General features: G+C 37.8%; 1 protein-coding gene across 1 annotated transcript; it reads right to left on the bottom strand.

The window, feature by feature from the left end:
- Window positions 1-1,297: 1,297 nt before the first annotated feature.
- Slc10a2 (solute carrier family 10 member 2) lies at window positions 1,298-20,349 on the bottom strand. The gene is made up of 6 exons (XM_020152620.2): window positions 19,750-20,349; window positions 11,343-11,461; window positions 6,790-6,878; window positions 5,551-5,726; window positions 3,970-4,127; window positions 1,298-2,538 (listed from the first exon to the last, which is right to left on the bottom strand). Exons 1-6 carry the CDS (start codon window positions 20,124-20,126, stop codon window positions 2,411-2,413), a joined length of 1,047 nt encoding a protein of 348 aa, XP_020008209.1. The 5' UTR covers window positions 20,127-20,349; the 3' UTR covers window positions 1,298-2,410.
- Window positions 20,350-21,137: the final 788 nt, after the last annotated feature.

The following is a 21,137-nucleotide window of genomic DNA, read 5'->3' as shown; positions in this document are numbered from 1 at the left end:
AAAAATAGAGAGCTGTCATTTTAGAAAGCTTAGCTATTTTTTCTTCCCTCTAGCACATTAGGGAAAAAATACAACACGCAAGATAACACATCATATTAAGAAAGCCAAATTCTGTCTCACTCATGTATCTTAATCAATAGGGAGGAAAACCTGCTGCTTCAGCTGCTGGCATCAGGGCCCTTGACTTTGGGTATGCTGAAATTTTGATATGAATTCACAGTGTGTCTTTAGTGCACCTGTCTGTTTTCTGTTTGAGGAAGAAAGTGTAGGAGGTACTTAATAGCTAGAATGAAAGTCTTCCTTTTGCATCCTTGGGGCACATTCTTTAGTAGTCCCTAAGAAGAAAATCTGTATCTCCCTCTTTCACTGTCTCTTAAAACATCCATAACACATTTTAGAATATTTATCTAATGGTGGAAAAATATGGGGCCCATATTCAATTGCAAGTGTAAACTTTGTATAAAAAGATATAAATGCTCCATTTTTTTAAAAAGTAAAATCCCTTGTCCCAGTTGGGTTCCTGTCTTTGCAATCCTTCAATGCACTAGCAGGATCTGAACTCATAGCATCCATGTGCAAAAAGTTCTTTGGAGACAAAACATTTGAAAGGAATCTATGAGGCTATGAAAATATCCAAATGGAACATGGAACTAAAGCACTAAAGACTGAGTTAAGAACATCTGTGCATCTTGCTGCAAAATGAGGGAAAAAAATTAAATTAGATTTCATGATTGAGAGCCCTGCACTTGACCAGTTATTTCTCTTTGGCAGCCAGAAGACCTGCTGCCATTTATGAGATCCTACTTCCTTTCTCTGGTTATGCCTCTGGATGCCTATGACAGCATCCAAGGCATTCACCTGGCGAGGCCCTTCCTATATCTGGGCCCAAGAAAATGTTCTCTTCTTCAAATACTGTTTAATATTCACTTCCGGATCCCTCTCTGACTTGATTCTTCTCAGTTACTTCCTGCTGCACATCAAATTGATCCCATTAAAACATTTCAACCAAGTGTCTCTTATTTGTGCCTTTCTATGTGTTTCCCATTTATCTATTTCCCATTATGTAAATTCAATGTATGCACTGCCCATTTCTCCCTTGCTATGAATTCATTCACTGGAGTCCTGGTATTTCCATATTTCTACTCTCTGTTCCTCCTGCCTCTACTCTGCTCATAAGGTCTGCGTGGGTGCTTCATATGAACAGAACAGCTGTCATTCGAGTCAATCTGGACCTGATCACACAGCTAAACCTTAGGGAAGTCCCTCTCTAGGGCTTGAAGTAGTTGCCAAATTCAAGTCATTTGAAAAAATTAATTTTTTTCTTAAGGAGACAGTGGGTAAAAATGGATCCTGGGGCTAGGGCAACAAGTGTACAAGATCTTTGATGTGATAAACATCTAATTTTAATTTGGTTGTTGAATTTAATTTAGACAGTCACTGGAGAAGGCTATTTTTTTATTCATTTACTCATATGTGCATACATTGTCTGCACCAACTTTCCCCCCTGAAGGCTATATTTTAAAACAGGAAGTCATATCATATTTGTCCATATTATACAACACAGTTCTATAAATAAATAGGGTGCAAAGTTTTCAAAATAATGATTAAAATGTCAGTGGAATGAGTTCATGCTAATCTTTTTTTACAATCATAAATATTGAAGAAAATCTTCAATATTACTTTACAATAATAATTTATTGTATCTTCTTTAATATACAAAAGTGCTTATCTCTAGGTTATGAGGTTTGGTATTAGAATTCAGTTTAGGTGTTGCAAGGTTCTCAGGATTACTTATACTATGTTTGGTTTACAACTATTTTCAAGACTATTTCAATGATACTATATATATCATCTATATATACACTTGACCTTCCATTTCTGGGTTCTACATCTGTGGTTCTAACTAACCATATATCAAGCATATTTGAAAAATATGTGTATTAAAAATATTACAGACTTTGTTGCCATTATTCTGTACATTCTTCTGTAAAAAAATACAGTATAACAACTATTTACATAGCATTTACATTGTACTAGTTATTATAAGTAATCTAGAGATGATTTAAAGTATATGGGATGGTAATGCAAAGAAATTCCTTATACAAAGAATTTGAGCATCTGTGAATTTTGGTACTAAGGAGCATTCTGGAACCAATCCTCCACAGACACTGAGCAATGCCATATACTTGTGTGTGTGTGTGAGAGAGAAACATATATAGGTACATGAAATGATATTTATCACATTACAGAATTGGACTACTGGTCACTTTGTACTAAAATCAATATATAGATTCAATTTAAATTTAAATTTTCACTCTAACTTTTTCCTGCCAACTATCCCACCAAAATACAATTATAGTTATAGTTTAAGAAAGTTCTTCAGCATTTTTCTTTTTTGTCCATTTGATGTCTACTTTTCATCTGGTTGAAATCCTTCATTTATCTTATATGACGATGAGTCAGGCTTTGTTTTGTTGTCTTCTTCGCTTGGAAATTCTGCATTATTTTTCCCACGACACTTCTTATATCCAACATAAACTGTAAAAAATAGACAAGAGGTTGGGTAAGTTTCAGATGATTAGGTGAAAAATTATTTTGGATATTGGATATATTGTATGACTTGGAAAGTAGTTTATGTGACCTCTCACCAGAGGGCACTGACAGAACACAATTGTCATCCTTAGGTCTGTGATATTTATGGCAAGAGGGGTGACTACACTTCCAGAAGACCTAACATAGAACTTCAGGGTTTATTTGCTCAGTGCAACTATGGGACTTCTTTAGGATTTCAGTCCTGTGTGGGATATTCTGTAATAATGAGAACCAGAAGTTGATTGAGGTAACTCATCAGGACATGCTCTGCAAGGGGAGACCTGAAGTTTATGTGTGTGCATGTGTATATATCCGCACACGTGTGAGGCAGTGGAATGTGAGCCTGTATTAGTAACACCATTTGGATGCAGATTCAAGCCATTATCTTCCAATTAAACTTTATCTGTAATAAAAGTGCTATTTTAAATATCTGACTTTTTCTTCCTCTCAACTGGCTCCAAAGTCAAAAAGGGAAAAGAAGGTATCATTTACTATATCCCTAAAATTCTAATACTTTATATATAAAATTGCTATGATAACATTTTCATGGGGTAATTTTGAGTGTTCAGTGAGATAAAATTAAGTCCTTTCATTGGCCTGTGTAGAATAGTAACAGCTCAGTAAATGTTTGCTGTAATTATGAGACAGATGAGAGAGACAATGCCCTGCTTCAAGCCATACCAAACCAAACCAAACCAAACCAAACCAAACCAAACATCTATCTCTGGAGCTTTAAGTGAAGAACAATTTTGTTGAAACTGCTTTGATTATATGGGTATTAAAATATATAAGTATACATGCATGCACATATCTGCCTCATAACTTAGTTTGATAATTATCCTTTTATATCACCTTTCATTTCCTGTTTTTTTAAAGTAGGGTTTTACTATGCAGCTTATGCTGGTCTCAAAGTCATGATCTTCTTTCCTCAGTTTCCCAAATGTTGGGATTACAGACTGGAATCACCACGCCTAGCTTGTGGGAGATCACTTTTCTGATAAATGTCCTGTATTTACAAAGCATATTCAGACAATGTTTGGGGAAAATCACCAAATGCTGGTTGCACGTGGAGGCATTCAGAAAGGTGCACAATAAGGTGCCCCAACACCTTATTGCCTCCTTAATTACTGAGGATAAGAAAGGCAGTGGAGAGAATCAACCTTCATTAAAATAATCTTCATTAAAGTGTTCTGGTAAAGTTACAGTGCTTTAGTCAGTGGTTGGGAGTCACAACATTATTATTGGTAGGCTTTTGCTCTCATTTCTTTGTACAATTCACTGTCAGGAACAAGGAATTCTGAAGAAGACTATTTTAGCAACTCTGGGGTTTCTTAAAGAAGAGTATTGTAATGAAATTTGATTAGCATGATTTCTTACTTCCTAATAAAACTCCTGCAAAGATGAGCTGGAAAATGCTGTAGATGAGTGGGAAGGTAAACACAAGATTGAGGTCCTCAGGGGAAAAGGAGAGCTGCACGATGGTCGAACACAGCTGAGTATTCTGCATCCCTGTTTCCAAAGCAACTGTTCGACACCTGAAGAGAATGTTAAGAGAGTATATGTTTTAGTAGTTGTTTTGTTTTGTTATTTTATAACACTCAAGGCAGATTTAATGAGGACAAGTACATAGACTGTCTAGGCATTTTGTCTCTGCATTTAATATCTATCTATATATATTTTTTAGGGTATATTTTTCAATGTATAACTTTACATTGAATAAAATATATCATATAGTAATGTGATCTATTATGAATAAATAAAACATTTAATATGTAAATTGGTTTAATTATAATAGTGTTCCATAAATGGCCAAGGAAATTTCACCCTTTAAATTATGTCCTTGCTAATAGCATTGAGCACGAAGCTCAGAAAATACTCAAGATACAGTATTTTTATCAATACTGTATTGTTAAATTCATTTTTTTCAGATTAAACACTGATGTAAAATCTGTAAAATAGAAATTATTGTCTTGATGTTGCAGAAAATGGGAGAAAGAGTAATGTCTGGCCCAAGATCTTACAATTGGTGAGTGGCAGAGGGACAGCAGAAGCTGAGTGCTCAAACACTGCATGCTTCCCACCATCCCAGGCTGCATATCTCTTTCCCAGCCTCATACCTGCACCGGTTTCTACACCTGAATTTTTCCCTGTCTATTGAGTTAGATGGACTAGTAGGGGGGAAAATATTTTTGCATAAATGTTAAACCTATTTTCATATTCAGTACCTTTGGATGGTTAATTCATCTTATTGCTGACTGAAATAACCCACATGTATGACAAGACAAATCCACTGCCTTTGTTAAACTTGTTCTGCTTAGAGAAGAAGAATGGCTAGCAATAGAAAAGTTTGACCTGGATTGGACAGTTCTGGTCTGGAAGAATTTGAGGGGACCAAGACAAATGCAGTCAGTAATTTCTCCCAGGTCACTTGAATTAATTCAGGAGTGACTGATTCTATGTAGAATGCCATGATCAGTGAAGGGTTTTGGGTTTGTCATCAGTATGTACAGCTACTATGGCTTGAGTGTGTCCCTCTCGCAGATGTGTATGTTGAAGTTCTGATGCCCCCAGTATCTCAAAATGTGACTTTATGTGGAAAAGGGATCACTGCAGATAGAGTTAGTTAAGATGAGGTTAGTAGGCTGTGCCTGAATCCCATATGACTTGTGTCCCTATAAGAAGAAGGAAGTTTGGTCTCAGAAATGTGCATAGAGGGAAGATGAGGTGATGAGACACGGAGAGGATGGCCATGGACAAGCTAAGAAGGAGGGCAATGATAGATTCTTCTCTCACAGCCTTAGAGTGCTCAGACCTTCGTTCTGACTTCCAGTCTCCCAAACAGTGAGATAATACATTTCTGTTGCTTAAGTCACTCAGTTTTTGGTACTTTGTTGAGAAAGTCCTAGCAAATAGTTTCTGTCAACAAAACCCCCAATCTGATTTATCAAAACACCATACCTGTACCAGGGCTGACCAGCTATTCTAGCCAGGAAAAATCCCAGGCTATAACCAGCAATAGGAAATATTGTCCCTATAATCCACAGTCTGGGTTCAATGATCCAGGCACTTTGGTATAATATTCCTCCAACCACGGCTATGATCACGATGAGGATTGCACCTGCAATGGATCCAATCTGGAAAAAAAGGCACAAGTAAGCCCAACATTCTGTTAAAACAAGTCCAAATAAGGTTGTCAGGGAGAAGGACCGAAAGGTCTCCTTGTATATGGGAAGTGATAGTGAAGCGATTTCTCTATGTACTTGTGGCCTGAAGGCCACTGTCAGCCCACTGGAAATACTGCTACTTAATGCCATGTTTCAACATTTAAGAAAACAACAGGAATATACACGTGACCAACATGCCGAAGGAAGGTTTTCTGTCTTGAAAATTATCCGTCAGAAGGGAAGAAACCCTACACTAGGAGCCTAGAAGATCTGGTTTCCAACTCAGCTTCTTCTATTCTGTCTCCTTTGGTAAATGATGAACTGTTCCAAATCTTCATTTCTTAGTTGTGGATAAAACCTTGCTCCAGTCACCTTTTATAATTGCTATCATAATAAGAAAATAGATAAAAGGTTATGTAAAATTTTTTTAAAAGGTATATACAAATATAAGCCACTGCTATTATTTTCCCCTTTTTATAATTAAAAATATTTGGCGATTATATATTTTTTTTGTTCAGAGAAGCAGGGAATACCAACTAGCTTTTTCTGCCCCCTGAGCAGCAGAACTATTCTATATCATTTCTATCCTTATCCATATCATCAAGTTAGAATAGAGTTGCTGAAAGGAATGAGTGGTTGCTGTGTGTTTAGCATCTAAATTGTCAGGCACTGAAAAAATGGCCATATGCTACAGAGATGAGAAAAATAGGTTCATTTTCTAAGATAGCTGTCTAGATACATTTGATGACACAAACTTACATAGCAGTGATAACAACCGTATATTAAGGACACAGTAGAGTAAAACCAAGAGGCAATGTTTAAATTGGTGTCTCAAAATACTGATAGAAATCTGCCCTGTGAATGGGACCAGGAAAGGTGCTGTAGGAGAGAGGACTGTATGAGTAATGACTGCAGGTCTCCCAGAAGACAGTTATACAATGAGAATAAGATAAATCAGTAAACGGAATGACTACATCATTTCAATTCTTGGACTGAATTTATTGGATTGAAGCCTATAGCTTGGGATACTTACTTTAAGTATGATCTTTGCTTTTTCGGGCCATTTGTGATTAACCAACATCCCAAAGGAAACAGGAATAACAAGAGCAACCAAGGAAGTACCTAAAGATGATCAACAGAATATATAACATAGGAAAGAGAAAAAATAAAAGGTAAGTAGCCTGAAAAAGGCTTAGGTAGCATTTCAGTCTTCTTTCTTGAATATACAAAACAGAACATAGAATTGTATCCTCCCTCCCCCAATCCTTTTTTACCCATTCCAGTGAACAATTAAATATCACAGAGAAGTGATAATATTGATGTTATAAGTCCTTTCATTAAATCTTGGGGTGATTTTTTTTAGATTTCAAGGTTGCCTAATTACATGTGTGTGTGTGGGGAGCGTTGTTTAGATATTCTTGTGAGGTTTTTAGATGGTATTTTTCATCTGTTACTTTATGGTAGTAGGAATATGAGAAATACTGTTTTTTAAATAAAAGAAAATATTCAAAATTTGCTCAAGATCTAAAGACATTCTGAAAGCTAATGATTTTGGTTAAAATTAAGGTAAGTCATTCAAATCCATGACAAAGAGGTGAGAAATAGGTTGAAAAGCATGCTTTTAATTTTCTGTGAGATGATAAATTTGGTGATCTCTCATGTAATTGCAATTCTTTGCAGCAACAAGTGGCATGAGGCCAGATAGAAGAGTTAAACTTCAATTTTCCCACATTAAATTTACTGCCATTCTAGTGACATATGACTTATTTCTCCATATCATTTAACACTCATTTGTCCAAATCTACATTTATACATCAGAGCAACAAGTAACTTCTTATGGGCTGTTTCTTTTCCAAATATCTTTTTAAAGCAGTGTGAGAAAATGAAACATGGAACTGAAAAATTCCAGAAGTGCTGTTGCCTAGTATTGGACAGATTGATGCAGAACTGGAAAGGAGAGTCTAGATTTCAAGGCTGGTAAATGTCAATTTAAAATGAAGTAATAATAACAAAACCACAATTTCTTTGTAGCTTTCTAACCCTCCTGACAATGTAAGTGCAAAAATTACTTTTGCCTAGAAATTACTCAGCAGAATTAACAAATGAATTAGGAAAGCAAGAGCTGGAAAAAAGAAAGAAGGAAATAAAGATGAAAGAAGAGAGAGAGAGAGAGAGAGAGAGAGAGAGAGAGAGAGAGAGAGAGAGCGCTAGTTAAAAGAAAGAAAAAAGAAAAAGAAAAGGAAGGCAGGGAGGGAGGGAGGAAGAGAGGGAAGGAGGGATGGGGAGAAAGGGAGGGAAGAGGAAGGGAGAGAAAGAAAGGAAAAAAGAAAGAAAGAAAGAAAGAAAAAGTTCTCAGAAGAGCATGGTGGAACAGGGAATTTGGAAAAGCATGTTGACAGAGTGGTAAGATCCCTGCAGAAAATTCCCTTTGGGTATCCTTGCATCCTATTATTTTAGAAGGAGACTTCTTTTCTTGGATTTCTAGACCACTCCCTAAATTTTGTTATGTTTGTAGGGTTATATTAAGATGACATTGATAAACTTGTCTGTCCTATGGTAGCTGGAGTTGGAAAATAAGAGTGGCGAGGTTTTGGTAATGTGTTTTTAATGTGTTTAATGTACTTGGCCCCTCTGGCTAAGAGCCCTTATCTTTTTGGGATAGCCAAAGCAACAAGGTAAACATGGCAACGAGATCCCTGCCACACCCTGGTGAAAGTGCTTTTCCCCTCTGGACCATTGTGGTCAGATAAAGTTTTTTTAGCATCTTGAAGGTGATGGGAAAGACAGTCTTGTGCCTTTTTCACACACACAGGTGTGACTCCTTCCTGCCTGTGGAAGGGGGACATGATCAATTCTTTACTCCCCTGTAGGCTGGGGAGCTGGCTGTCTTCTCTCACATACTGTGCTTTCTGTGTAAGATCCTGTCTAGGCAGATTAAAAATCTGCCTACAGTTATACCATTGAACCCAGCACTTTGTCTGTAGTCAAATTTACAAAGTTTGAGCAGGAAGAAAAAAAAGAGAGAATAAGTGAGTGTTGAGTAGATTCATGTCTCAGAACCTTCCAGAGACTGGAAGATGAAACTTTATTTAGTGACAAACTATGGAAACTGCAAATCATGTAACCCCTCTGCAGTCAGGTTTCCCATGTGTAAACCTGGTAGAATGATGTCAGCCTTAAAGGGCTGTTGTGAGAATTCAATGGTGATATGGACATAACGTTTTCTGTATGAGATGCTCACGTACTTGGGTACTAGAACTTGCCATAGTGTTTTGTTCTATTGGCTCTAGCTGTGGACTCAGCAGCCATTCCTGAGTCACGATCTGTGCTGAGCACTGGGTAGAAGCTGTTTCAAGTTCAGTGCCTATCCACACAGCCGGGTAGAGAGCCAGCTGGCTGGCTATTCCAGCAACCCAGTAATCTTGGGAAAATTAAGTAATTACCTTGACCCTCAATAGCCTCATTTATAAAGTGAGGATAACATCTTGTAAAGCACTTAACTTATATTTTTTTCCTCATTAAAGAACTAGAAAAACCAGCAGCAAAATTGTTAGGTTTGAGAACAGACTGGGTAAACATGATGGTAAGCAGGGTTACTATCTTCTTTTCTCTTCCCTTCACTTCCCTTCGCTTCGCTTCCCTTCCCTTCTGTCTGTCCTCTCCTGTCCTCTTGCTCTCCTCTCCTCTCTTCTCCTTTGCTTTCCTCTCCTCTTCTCTTTTGTTTTCTTTTTCACCCTTGATCTTACTATGACCTTTTCTTTCACTGATTTGTTAATTCATTTCTCATTTTCTCCTCTTTTCAGAATTCATTCACATTAAAAGTTATGATAGAAGACACTCACATACTAGCTAGGATTACTCAGTATTCCCATGAGTCATTTTACAGAAGGGACTGAATATTAAGAGGAGAATACTTTAAGGCTTAAATTCTTTTCTTAATTGATGAGTAATGTGCATTCAAAATTCCTTAGTCAGCTGGTGGGTTCATCGAGAGACCTACAATATTTGATGTTCAAACAAACTGAGGGAGCAGCCAGACAGGTAAGCAGCATGAGGCAGAGGTAGGCAGACAGGGAAGATCACTCTAAAACCTGATTTCAGGAGATATAACTGGCATGATGAATCCTACAGGTGTCAGTAGGAACTTCTACAGAACAGTGTGTGATAAGGGAGACCACTTGCTTTTTCCTAATCTAATGTTTATGGTAGGAAAAGGCAAGAGAGCAGAGACTATCTGAAAATATTGACCATCTCAGTTAATGCTCACCAAGTTTGTTCTAATTCAGTTGTAGTATAACTTGAATTGGGTTTAAAAACAGAAGCAATCTTTCTCAGAGCTGGAAGGGGTTTCTAGTCCAGATTTCCATCTCAACAGGAACCCCATTTATAAATATCTCAAGGGGTTCTTGGTTGACCTTGGCTTATGCTCCCATCTACGGGAAACCTTTATCAGAAAGACATTTTTCCAAGATCAACTGCAAAAAAGACTGTTTATCATGCAGTGTACTAGTGATTGGTACTGATTTACTATTTCCTCCTACATTTCATCTTTCTTGTGGAAGTTCTATGGGAAAGGCTTCTTTGGACATGGCAGGAGCCATCTTGTCTTTCCCTTGACACAGTTCCCTTGTCACACCAACCACTTCATTTCCTGCCATCTTCTGTTTTCCCCCAAAGAGAAAAGAAGCACCTTTGAGAAGAAGGCATTTGGGAGTTGAAATGAATAGAAGACAGAAGACAAAGTCATAGCTAGTAAATTTGACTTCGAAGACATGAAATACATTAAGAATTTTTATTTTTATACCCTTTTTTACATCCTATTTTATTATTATAATAATTGCACAGGGGTACATTGTGCTGTTTACATATGGGTTAACACTATATTTTAGCTCCACCATTCTCCCTCTTCTCCCTTCTTAAAACAATTTCATCAGGTTTCATTCTTCTGTTTTCGTAAATGAATATAGAACACATGCACCACATTCACCCTCATTCACCCTTTCCTATGTCCACGCCCCTTCCACTGGCACCTACATCCCAGAAAAGACATTAAGAATTTTAATTTGTGTCATTAAATCAACTTTTCTACTAAGATGTGGCCCATTGTTGAGGATTACAAACAATATGTTTCACTTGCAGTTTCCCACTATGCCCCTCATGATTTCTTACTAGGTGCCCTATTTTGAAATCATTATACTTTTTTTGGTATTTCTTTAATTTGAGTCTTTAAGTATAAAGTCCCATTACCATGAACCAGTCATTTTCTGGATTAAAGAAAGGACTAAGCCGCCAATGTGCCGGCAGCCTAAGCCTCTTCAGGACAGACTGCTGGAGATGGGGTGGTGGATGACTTAAATTTGGTTCCTCTCTATGGTGATTTGATTTGACAGAAATTTAGGTCCTTCTCATGGAGTCAAGGTTTGGGGTTTACATTCTGCCTCTATTCATCCAAATGCCAAGGTAACTTTATAATGGAATTATAATTGGACAAAACTGCCCCTCGTGCCAGATGGAAATAGATTCTAGTGGGAACCAAGCAGAGAGTTTAAGGATGATGTCATATAGTCTTGCAGAGGATCGACTTACCTATGTTATCATAGGGAATTATGATGGAGCCGGAGTCAACCCACATTTTGGTATAGATATAGAGGCATAGAGGCATCATTCCAAGAGCCAGCAGGGTAGAACACGTGGTCATGCTGATGCTGCAAGGAAACGAGCAGGTTGATGATGTGTCTGTGTTTTCCAGGGCAGAGCCTGTTTTCTTTCTTTCTTTCTCTCTCTTTCTCCTTCCCTCCCTCTCTCCCCCCTCCTTCCTTCTTTCCATTCTGCAAAACTGGAGATCGAACCAAGGGCTTCCAGCATGCTAAGCAAACTGCTCTACCCCTCAAGCTAGCCCTTTCTCTTATTGCTAACTTTGCCTGGGCTGGCCTTGAACTCATGATCCTCAGCTACAAGACAAGTAGCTAGGATTACTAGAAAGTCAAGTGAGAGGCTGACTCAGTCAGTACTATCATCCTGCATGGTGGCAGAAGTATATATGTACCAAACTTGTGCAGAGGCTGGCCTTGGCAAAATGGTCCATGTTTGGGTCTTTCTACTTTGTTTTGCACTCTTCCTTCCCTCCAGATTTATCCTCAAGGATCAGACAAGGTTTTAAATGGTGGTTTAAACTAATTATTAAACAAGGTACAAGATTCCTAGACAAGCCACTTTTGATCTGCCAATTAGAGAATAGCAAACACATTTATAAAAGCCAAGACTACAGGCTTCACATATCTGTCCGTATTGGTATGAGGTAGATGATCTTGGCTTTTGTGTAAGAACACCTGTATTAGGGAAGGCCTCAATGTTTTTCCATAAAGCAGTTAAATTATTGGCCAATGGCCATAGCTGGAAAAAGAAGATGAAGCTGATTTTTTTAAACAAAGAAAATAAGCCCAAGGCAGGGTAGATTGAGTAAGTCATTAACAACTTACCAAATGTGTTTCAGAAGAACCAGGGCTTGGTATGATTCCTGCTGTAAGCATTTGTATTTTAATAAAGGGGTCTGGCTGAGTAGAACAATTTTGGCTTTGCATATGGATGAATCGATATCAAATGATTCTGTTTGGCAGGCTGCCAGTGGATGAAAGAGATTTTTGGGAAGTGGGTCTTCCTGGTCCCCTTCAAAGTGCCCACTGCACAGGTGCACATTCTCTGCCTGTGGAACAGAGCAGTTTAATGTTTGGGCTCTGAAGCCACACAGTGCCTGGGTTGGAAGAAGATCTTGTCACTTTGTCTGTGACTCTAGCCAATGTACTTGATTTCTCTTCTCCAGTTCCCTTATGTAAAATGAAATTTGTTACCTCTTAGGCCATGGAGGACTAAATGGGCTAATGGTATTCAGTCTTTAGAATATTGCCAGACACTCGCTGAGTGCCAGTTACTGTTATTATTAATACACACAAGTGCATGCATTTTGTGTCCCTCTATGATATAGAATCAGAACACCTGAGCAATTTTTTTTTCTGAAAGACTCATTCCTAGATAGCTATAGCACGGAGATGATTCGAGTAGTCATTTCTTAAGGGTATTACCTGTATACTTTAAGGAAAATGCTAAATATTTACAATACGTGGTCCCCCTATAAAAAAATAACAACTCCACACTATTCTAAAGAAAGTAGATAAAAATAAAGGATTTTATTTCAATGCATCTAATTATAAATTTGTACAGTTTTGGAAAAAAGGGTGGGGGAAAATCTATCATCAGATTTAACTTTTCTCAAAAATGCAGAATGAACTTACTTAACTATATTTACAAGATTCAGATAAAAGTATTTGTATTAGTGAATCTAAAACATTGTAAAAAATAATGAATGCTAGAGATATGCTTAAAAGGCTTTCTGAGAACCTCAATCTATTATGATCATGAGTTAATGTAGGTAGAAAATAGGATGAGAAAGCAGAGTCCTACACTAGAAAAATACGTTCATTTGTTATTAGTAGTGTTTTTTTCTGTTTGCAACCAAAGTGCTGGACTTTGCAAATCCTTTTCTCTCTTTTCCTTCCTTCCTCCCTTCTTTCACTGTTCTCTTTCTTATCTTTAATTTAAAAACATATTAGAACAGATTTAACATTGTCTCCATAATAAAATCACTGTCATTGCTGTGCATTCAATATATATCCTAGATCAAGGTGGGGTGTTCAGGGGAATGCAATTCTTTATCTGTATCATAGTAAAGAGGAGGTCAAGAAATTTTTGTTTTACACTAGGAGAACAATTCTTGGGAGGAAGTCAGTTTTTATTTTTTTCTTGTTTTTCCTTTAAAATTTCCTTGGGAAAGCATCAGTCCTGAATTATTGTTAAGATAATTTAGAGAGTTGTATCATAGTTTTGAGTTTGGTGACAGCAGTTTCTTAAAGACCAGCAAAGGGACAAGATAGGAGTTGGAGAAGAAATGGTTTAGATTTAGTGACCAATCTTGATACTCTGTTACAGACAGACAGAGAATAAGTGGCTGGACACTGACGTTATCTGGACTAATAATAAAGACAAAGTCAAACCAGGGACAACGATCGATATTGAACAATTTACAGATAAGAGAACTTTAGTGAGTGGCATAGGGGAACGAATTTGTAAATGGAAATAATATTTCACGTGAAAAATTTGAAGTTCTCTAAAGGGTAAAGATATCAACACCAGAGATACTATCAAGAATTTGTAGTGGAATGAGAGCAAATACTAATATATAAGAAAATAAAAAATCTTGGCTTTAACTCTATTAACTTCCAGGGAGAATGTGTGTGTGTGTGTGTGTTACATACACTGAGGAATTCAGTGAAATCAGCGATAAGGATTACAAAAGACTGCAATTGTATTAGAAGTGAAGCACCACGTTTAAGGATTAAAAGAATGATTTGTAGGTGGTGCTAGGCTCTGTAGAACTGATAGGTGATGGAAATAATGTAGAGAAAGATTAAAAGCCTAGATAGAGGCGAGTGCATAAGTGTGGACCCCAAATCTGACACTGACATGCATTGACCTAATGATTTTGGTCAAAGTTATGAGTCTCAATTTTTATCATCTGGCAAATGCAGAAAATGCTGCTACTGACCTGAGGGTTCTTGGAGGATCGTACGCACTACTGCATTTTGAGTACTAAGCACAGTGTGCGATATTTAAGAGTGTCTAATGAACACTGGCTAATAAAATCAAAATAAGTGTGTTGTGAGAGAAACAAAAAGTTGTCTCCCTAACAATTCTGAGGTTTCTTTGAGGGAGGAAAAAGCAAAGAGTCAAATGGTATTGGGATAGATCTCCCAGAGTAGGGAGAAGATGGATATCGATGTGACTGAAATGGTCGGGATTGCTTTGAGTTTGTGAGAAGATCCAAGATTATGGATCTTGAACAACTAAAATAAGAGTGATCCTGAAATGGAAGATGAAAAATGCAGCAATATTTGGCCAAAGATAAATGACCTGGTAGGAAAAGTGTATCCAGCATGTAGACTGTGCAGAACACGGTGCAGTGACTCCATGCTGAAAATGAAGATCTTTTGAAGTGTCCCCAGGGTTGTTAAGTCAATTGGAACACTTGTAGCTTTATCTAAGGGCTTGCACTGTGGCTTTTCTGCAAGCACCTTTGATTCTCCCAGGATCTCCCAGTCTCTAGAGAAATGCAGCATGATGATGGTCATAATTTTAATCCGTGTTTCATTTTATGGGCTTCAGGGAAGGGGAAGAGTTGAGTTTTTTTTTGGAGGAGGTGGGGTTGTTTTTCGTTTTTCCCTATGCATTCTTTCTTTTGGTGGCTTACACCACAGTTAATGATGCTTATATTTCAGATATGCATGCATTGCTTGCATTCTTCTGGTATCTAAATGTTGATTCCTTGTTCTAGGAATTCAACATTAATTTCCAAAATTATCATGGAACTTGTGGCAATACAAAACATAAATCTATGTATAAAATTTATTGGCCTTTCTTGTTTTTTTTCTCTAGTATATTGTGTATGCATATATGTGTGATGTCAGGCTGCCGTGTAAAACTTCAGAGAAGAATTTTAAAAGCAGACCATCCTTTTTGCAGGCTCTTTTCTAAGTACAATATTCAATGTAATAACTAAAATTGCACATTAAAGGTTATTTAGGGGTTTTTTTGTTTTCTTTATTTTTACTTGCTTTCAGTTTTCTATATATTTGCTTACTGTGGTTGTAGGATAAAAATGTGCTGGAGAAGCAAATGTAATGTCAACAGGTGACTTTCTAGTTGTATGTGTCATGCGGCATCTGAAGGGGCTTTGCATTCTTAAAAAAATCAGAGGAGCTTCTGAGCCAGATTTCATTTTTAGTGTTTTATGTGCCAAACAGGAAGTGCATTAAGCAGTGTAGACCCATCAGAAGACTGTTCTTATTGTCACAAATTGTAGTGTCTGAAAACACTTTTAACCTGATTGTCTTTTTAAAAAAAAGTCCTCCAAAGATGAAACAGGAGCAATTATTATAACTAAATAATTATGGTGGAAATGTCTATGGTTCCCTGGAAATGCTGTGCTCTCTGTTTTCCATCATTAGTGAAGTTTGGATGAGTGTGTATAGTTCAGAGGTCTTCATATTCACACTTTAAAGCTAGGCAAATGACCCCATCTTTTGAGCTTGAATTTATTTTTAGTTTTAAATTTGTTTTATATAATGTGTAGACAGTTCCCTGTTTTCTGCATTTAAAAGTATACACAATATAAATCTGTTAGTCCTATAAGTAATTTTTATAATTGTGATGTAACTCTACCTTTCCTTAAAATGTTCAAAATAAACCCTTTATGTTAAAAAAATGGGAAATTTAGAAAGGTTTGAGAGTAGAAAGTAAGTGGCAGTGAAGAAATTGGGGAAAGCTGAAGACAGGATGCATGGAAATGGACTCCCCAAAAAGAGTCAAGGAAAGGAAAATGAGGAAGTCCTTGCTTGGTGCAATTGAGGATATGTTTAAGGTGGAGAGATCAGATATTCACCTTATCTGGGGATACAGCATACACAAAGAAGGTAGGAAGTCTCTGTGTCCCCTGGTCGATGAGCCTTGGCAGACTCACTTGAAAAGTCACCTTCATTTCTCCCTGACACCTTATATGCTTACCTTGCTGCCCACCATGCCTATAACTTAGGAGAAAATTTCTGTGTAATGTTCAGATTCACAAGTGACAACTTCCCAGGCTGGGGGTCATCAGAGAAGGAGCTGGAATATCACTTGCTGTATTCCAGTGAGCACAGGTAACTTATCTTTTTATGTACTTATTTTTAGTTCACCAGAGATTGTAAAATGTAATGGTTCCCATTCCAGAAGAGATGATGGCGGGGGGAGGAATGCTTTGGTATCATCTACCAGGAACCACATCTAAGAAAGTTGAAGCCAGGTGGAATTGTTTTGCTAGCACTGTGTGACTTGAACTCAATAGTGAGGGTACCTGTTAGTATAAGTAATCGTGTCTTGACCGCCATCACTAGAGTTCAAGTGGAGATGAGGACATTAAAAATTTAAGAGTATAGAATTGGAAATATGAATAGTGCACAGGACTGGGTGCCAGTTGCTTATCCCTGTAATCCTAGATAGTTGAGAGGCTGAGATTGGGAGGATTATGGTTCCAGGCTAGCCTGGGTGAATACTTTGTGAGACCCCCCCCATCTCCAAAATAACAGAGCAGGATGGACTGAAGGTATGACTGAAAAAGGTAGAGTGCTCTCATCTCAAGCATGCAGCCCTGTGTTCAAACCTCAGTCCTAATAAAAATAAATAAATAAATGAATAAACAACCATGACACTTAAGTCACCAAATATTTACTCCAGAAATAAAAAAAGTTTTGGAAGACTGTTACTTAATAGCTGAAGATTTCGCTGTCTCAACTTGTTTTAGAGAAATATTTGAATATTTGCCCCTAAATTATGCAATGCACAATGTCATTTTCTTGCACCGTAGCATGGTCAACCTCTTATCAGTGATTAAGATCCACTGTGATAAAAGTTGTTGTACATTTTGCTAGAACACAGTGATTTCTTCTGGGCTGTTGCTCACGGAGAGATTGTCCCTAGAATAAGTGATAGGAGCACTTCTGTGCTGCATGAGTTCCTTTCTCGGCTTTGTGGGATTTGCGCTTCTCTTGCTGCTGTAGGACTCTCACACCCTGCTTCCTTCCTCACTTTGTGTTTCTGATTGTTTGTGTGCCGGAAAATAGAACCAGAGGCTTCCGGAATTAGGAAAGTTAAATATATCCAGAATGAAAAGCCTTAGAGAATTAAGTGGAATTTATGTCATTGAGTCTTAGTGAGTTCTGTGTAGGTTGCAGGACTGGATAGACGTTGGTGTTATGTATACTTTGCAAAGCAAGGGTGGGCCTGTGGAGTACACAGTTTACACAGTTTAACATAATAATTAAAGTTGAATTTTTCAATGCTGAATACACCATTCTAGGGCTTATACTGACTTACTGAAAGATTCATGTAATGAATGATTCAGCTAGGAGGTTTTCTGCAAGTTTTCATACTCTACTTTTTAAAATATAATTTACAAGGATTATTATACTAAGTAGGCAGAATACCATAATTATCTCCTGTTCAAAAGAAACAATAGTTCTTTTAAAAACAGACAAGTATAACTTGGAGCTTTTCAATTAGGCTTTACAGATACAGCCTGCAGAAAAGAGTCCATTTCAACAGCTGGAAAAATCCAACATCACACATCCATTTTTCTATTTTAGGAAGCAATTACAAGGGTGCATTATATTGTGGTACACACTGTGTTGTGAAAAGACAAGCCGGCATTGTTTAAAAGTTACAAATATATAAAAGTTGTTTAGCGAAGGTCAAAGCCTCAGGTTCACTCCCCTCAATATAAAAGGTACAAACTTTTAGAATTGTCACCTCTGTGTGTCCAGGTCAAACTAAATTGAAGCCTAAAAAAGCTTGTATTGTTATATTGTGCTTCACATATTAACTAAACCCAAATAGCAGTTGCCACCATGTGTTCCTTCACAGGGCTCTTCTTCTTCTTTTTTTTTTTTTTTTTCATGTTTACTAATTTTTTTATTGTGCTGAGTGGAGGTACATTATGGTGTTTATGAAAGTTTGTATCAAATATATCATAGTGAATTCACCTCTCCCTTCTACTCTCCTTTATTTTCCTCTCCCCTCATTTCTGGACTGGTTTCAATAGGTCTTGTTTTTTGCATTTATATACATGTATACCCATTTTTTGTGCCATATTCACCCTCCTATCCCATTCCCCGCCATCTCCCCCCTCCCGCTGGTGACAAAACCCTCTGCAGACTTGTTCTGTTTTCCTGTTCTCTGATTTTGTAGAAGAAAAAATTTTAAAAAATGACATTTTTGCTTGTTTGAGATAAAGGTAGCTATACAGGGCTTTTCTTAAAGAAAAAAAACAGATTGTAAAGTAGCTATTGCATTTCCTTATGCAAAAATAGGAAATGTATATAGTTGGCAAGACTTTTTTCTAAAGCTTCTAGAGAAATCAGCACCAGTTGAGATGAGACAGCAAGTTCCTAATTGCTCACTAGACACTTGATCAATCCGGTGTTACTTTTCTGCCCTTGGAGTGTCTCCCTCTGCATGTAGCTGGGGATTAACAGAGCTGACTGCCCGTAGTCCAGTACTTAATAAGCATGCATTACATTAACTCCTGGATGGCTTGCAAAAATATATACCTTCCACAGGAAATGAGGAATGTGAGGAAAAGGAAAAGGACATTTGTGTATCCAACTTTCATCATGAAGAGTCTCGGTCTGATTTCTATTCCTTTTTTGTTTTTTTCTTTTCTTTCTTTCCCTTTCAGTGCTACTTCAGACTGGCACAAGATGAATTGGGCAAACATTACTAGTTAGATTACTCTGGGAAGCAGAGAAACTGTTTCCTGTTTATTTTATAGTAAGGTAAGCATCATTGAAAAACAACTGCTCTAGGTTTTTCCCCTCGTTCCTTTTAGTGACTTCTTCTGTGGATTTTATACCAGGAAATAATTGAACCAAAGCATAGGCTGTCTGGGGGAGCTGACCATTGTCTCACTATAGATTTTAGTGTTCGATGAGCAGTTCGATTTCATGTTTGTCCTCAAAGCTTCTTGTTATTGTAAAGAAAGTGGGTTTTTGGTTTTTTTCTGACCCCAACAGGACAAGCTTTCTCAGCTATGGCTAGTGTCTTGGGAAAGATTTCTTTTATGAAATACTCTGAATCTTTTCCCAGAGATAACCAGCAATTATGCAACTCTCTGTTAATTGAGTTAGATTTAAAAACCTTAAAAGCACAAACACAAACTATAGCCCCCAAATCGTAACAGCTAAGCAGTTGTACCAGAAGGCGCACGTGTGTGTATTCATTCTACACTGTGTAATCCCTCACTTGTTCCTTAGCTCAGTGGAAGATCAGATGAACATCCAGCATGCCATAGGCTTCTGAAAAGATCAAGTAAGCCAAGTTGACTGCAGTAGTTGGAGGTGTAATGTCTTACCTTAGGTCCATGTCACCATCAACCCAATAGGCCAGGATGTTGGAGGAAGTCCCTCCAGGGCAGCAACCCATTATGAGCACCACCACGGCCTGAACCGGAAGGATGTCAAAGGCCAGTGACAGGATGAATCCCACGAGGGGCATGATTCCAAACTGACAGAGGAAGCCAATAAAGATGCCCCATGGCTTCTTTATGTGCCCTAGGAATTTCTTAATTTCCACATTGCAGCCCATGGAAAACATCACCATTGCCAAGAGGACTGTCAGCACAGCACTCAAGATAGTGCTCAGAATGGCATTGAAATTGCTGGCAGGCACCACGCAGGAATCACCTTCACATACGGTCGCATTGTCCAAGCAGACTGTGGAGTTACTCATAGCTGGTCTTGCTGCTCGAATGGCAGAGTCCACAGAAGCACCGGTCTTCTTCTTCTGTCTCTGCAGCCAGCCAAGTACTGTTTACCTCAACCACTTCAAACTTTTAAACCCTTTCTGAACATGTGGCATTTGGTGTCTCTTTCAAAAGCCACCTTGGAGAAGCAATAAAAACAATAAATGCTAATATGTCAGTTTTGAGAGGTAACATTACAACATAGCGTAAATAATGAATCATAAAAGTTCAGCAAAATTATTGGCCCAGACAGAAAGTGATAATTAATCATTTATTGGCATGATAATGAACCGTGACACATAGGAATAGCTGTGTTAATGTTTAATGCTGGGAAGGTTTGCTGAATAATTTCTGTTAAGTGACCATTGAAATCAACTCTGAGTTAATATGACATGAGATTTAGGGGGTTGAGGTGTAGGGAACCATACTGCTCCCTTATTTCCCTTTGAGTAGAGAAGAGCAAGCTCTGAAAATTCCAGTGCCCTCTGCCACATTACATTGAAAATTAGATGTCAGATTGAACTAGAACTAGAACCCATGTCCCCAACTTCCTCCCCCAGTAATTTTCCTACTGTATCGCGCTCTTCCTTGTATTGGACTATAGTGTTCACAAAGTATGCATATAAGTTTCAGAGACTTCTAGGGCTTGATGCAAAACTGCAGGAGAGTGACACTCTGGAGGACAGAATGCTTTCTGGTGGGAAGGAGTCAATCACTCACACGTGTAATTATCATGCGTTGCCGTAGCAACAAAGTGCTTTCTAGATAAGAGACAATACAATTATTTAGAGGGATGAACCTCAGAGGATTAGGTCAAAGTGACAGGATCTCTTTCTGCTTAGAATCAGGAATTAAAATGATAATTTTTTTTTTGTTCGTGTGTGGGGGGGAAGAATTCCAAGGAACAATGATTGTTGTAAATGTCAAATCGTCACCCTCATTATGGGTGAAATACTGAAATTAGGTATAGAGGAAAGAGTCGGGACACACACAGGAAT

Source organism: Castor canadensis, chromosome 10 (genome assembly GCF_047511655.1).
Source record: "Castor canadensis chromosome 10, mCasCan1.hap1v2, whole genome shotgun sequence".
Lineage (NCBI taxonomy): Eukaryota > Metazoa > Chordata > Mammalia > Rodentia > Castoridae > Castor > Castor canadensis.
This window is presented reverse-complemented; position numbering and strand designations above follow the sequence as displayed.

Bases quoted from the DNA above. Each gene is read 5' to 3' on its own strand.
- Slc10a2 (XM_020152620.2), bottom strand. From the start codon at position 20,126: ATGAGTAACTCCACAGTCTGCTTGGACAATGCGACCGTATGTGAAGGT. The intron at 6,879-11,342 runs GTAAGTCGATCC...GATCATCTTTAG, and splicing joins AATTCCCTATGATAACATAG to GTACTTCCTTGGTTGCTCTT. The intron at 4,128-5,550 runs GTATGGTGTTTT...CATTCTCTTCAG, and splicing joins GCTGGTCAGCCCTGGTACAG to GTGTCGAACAGTTGCTTTGG.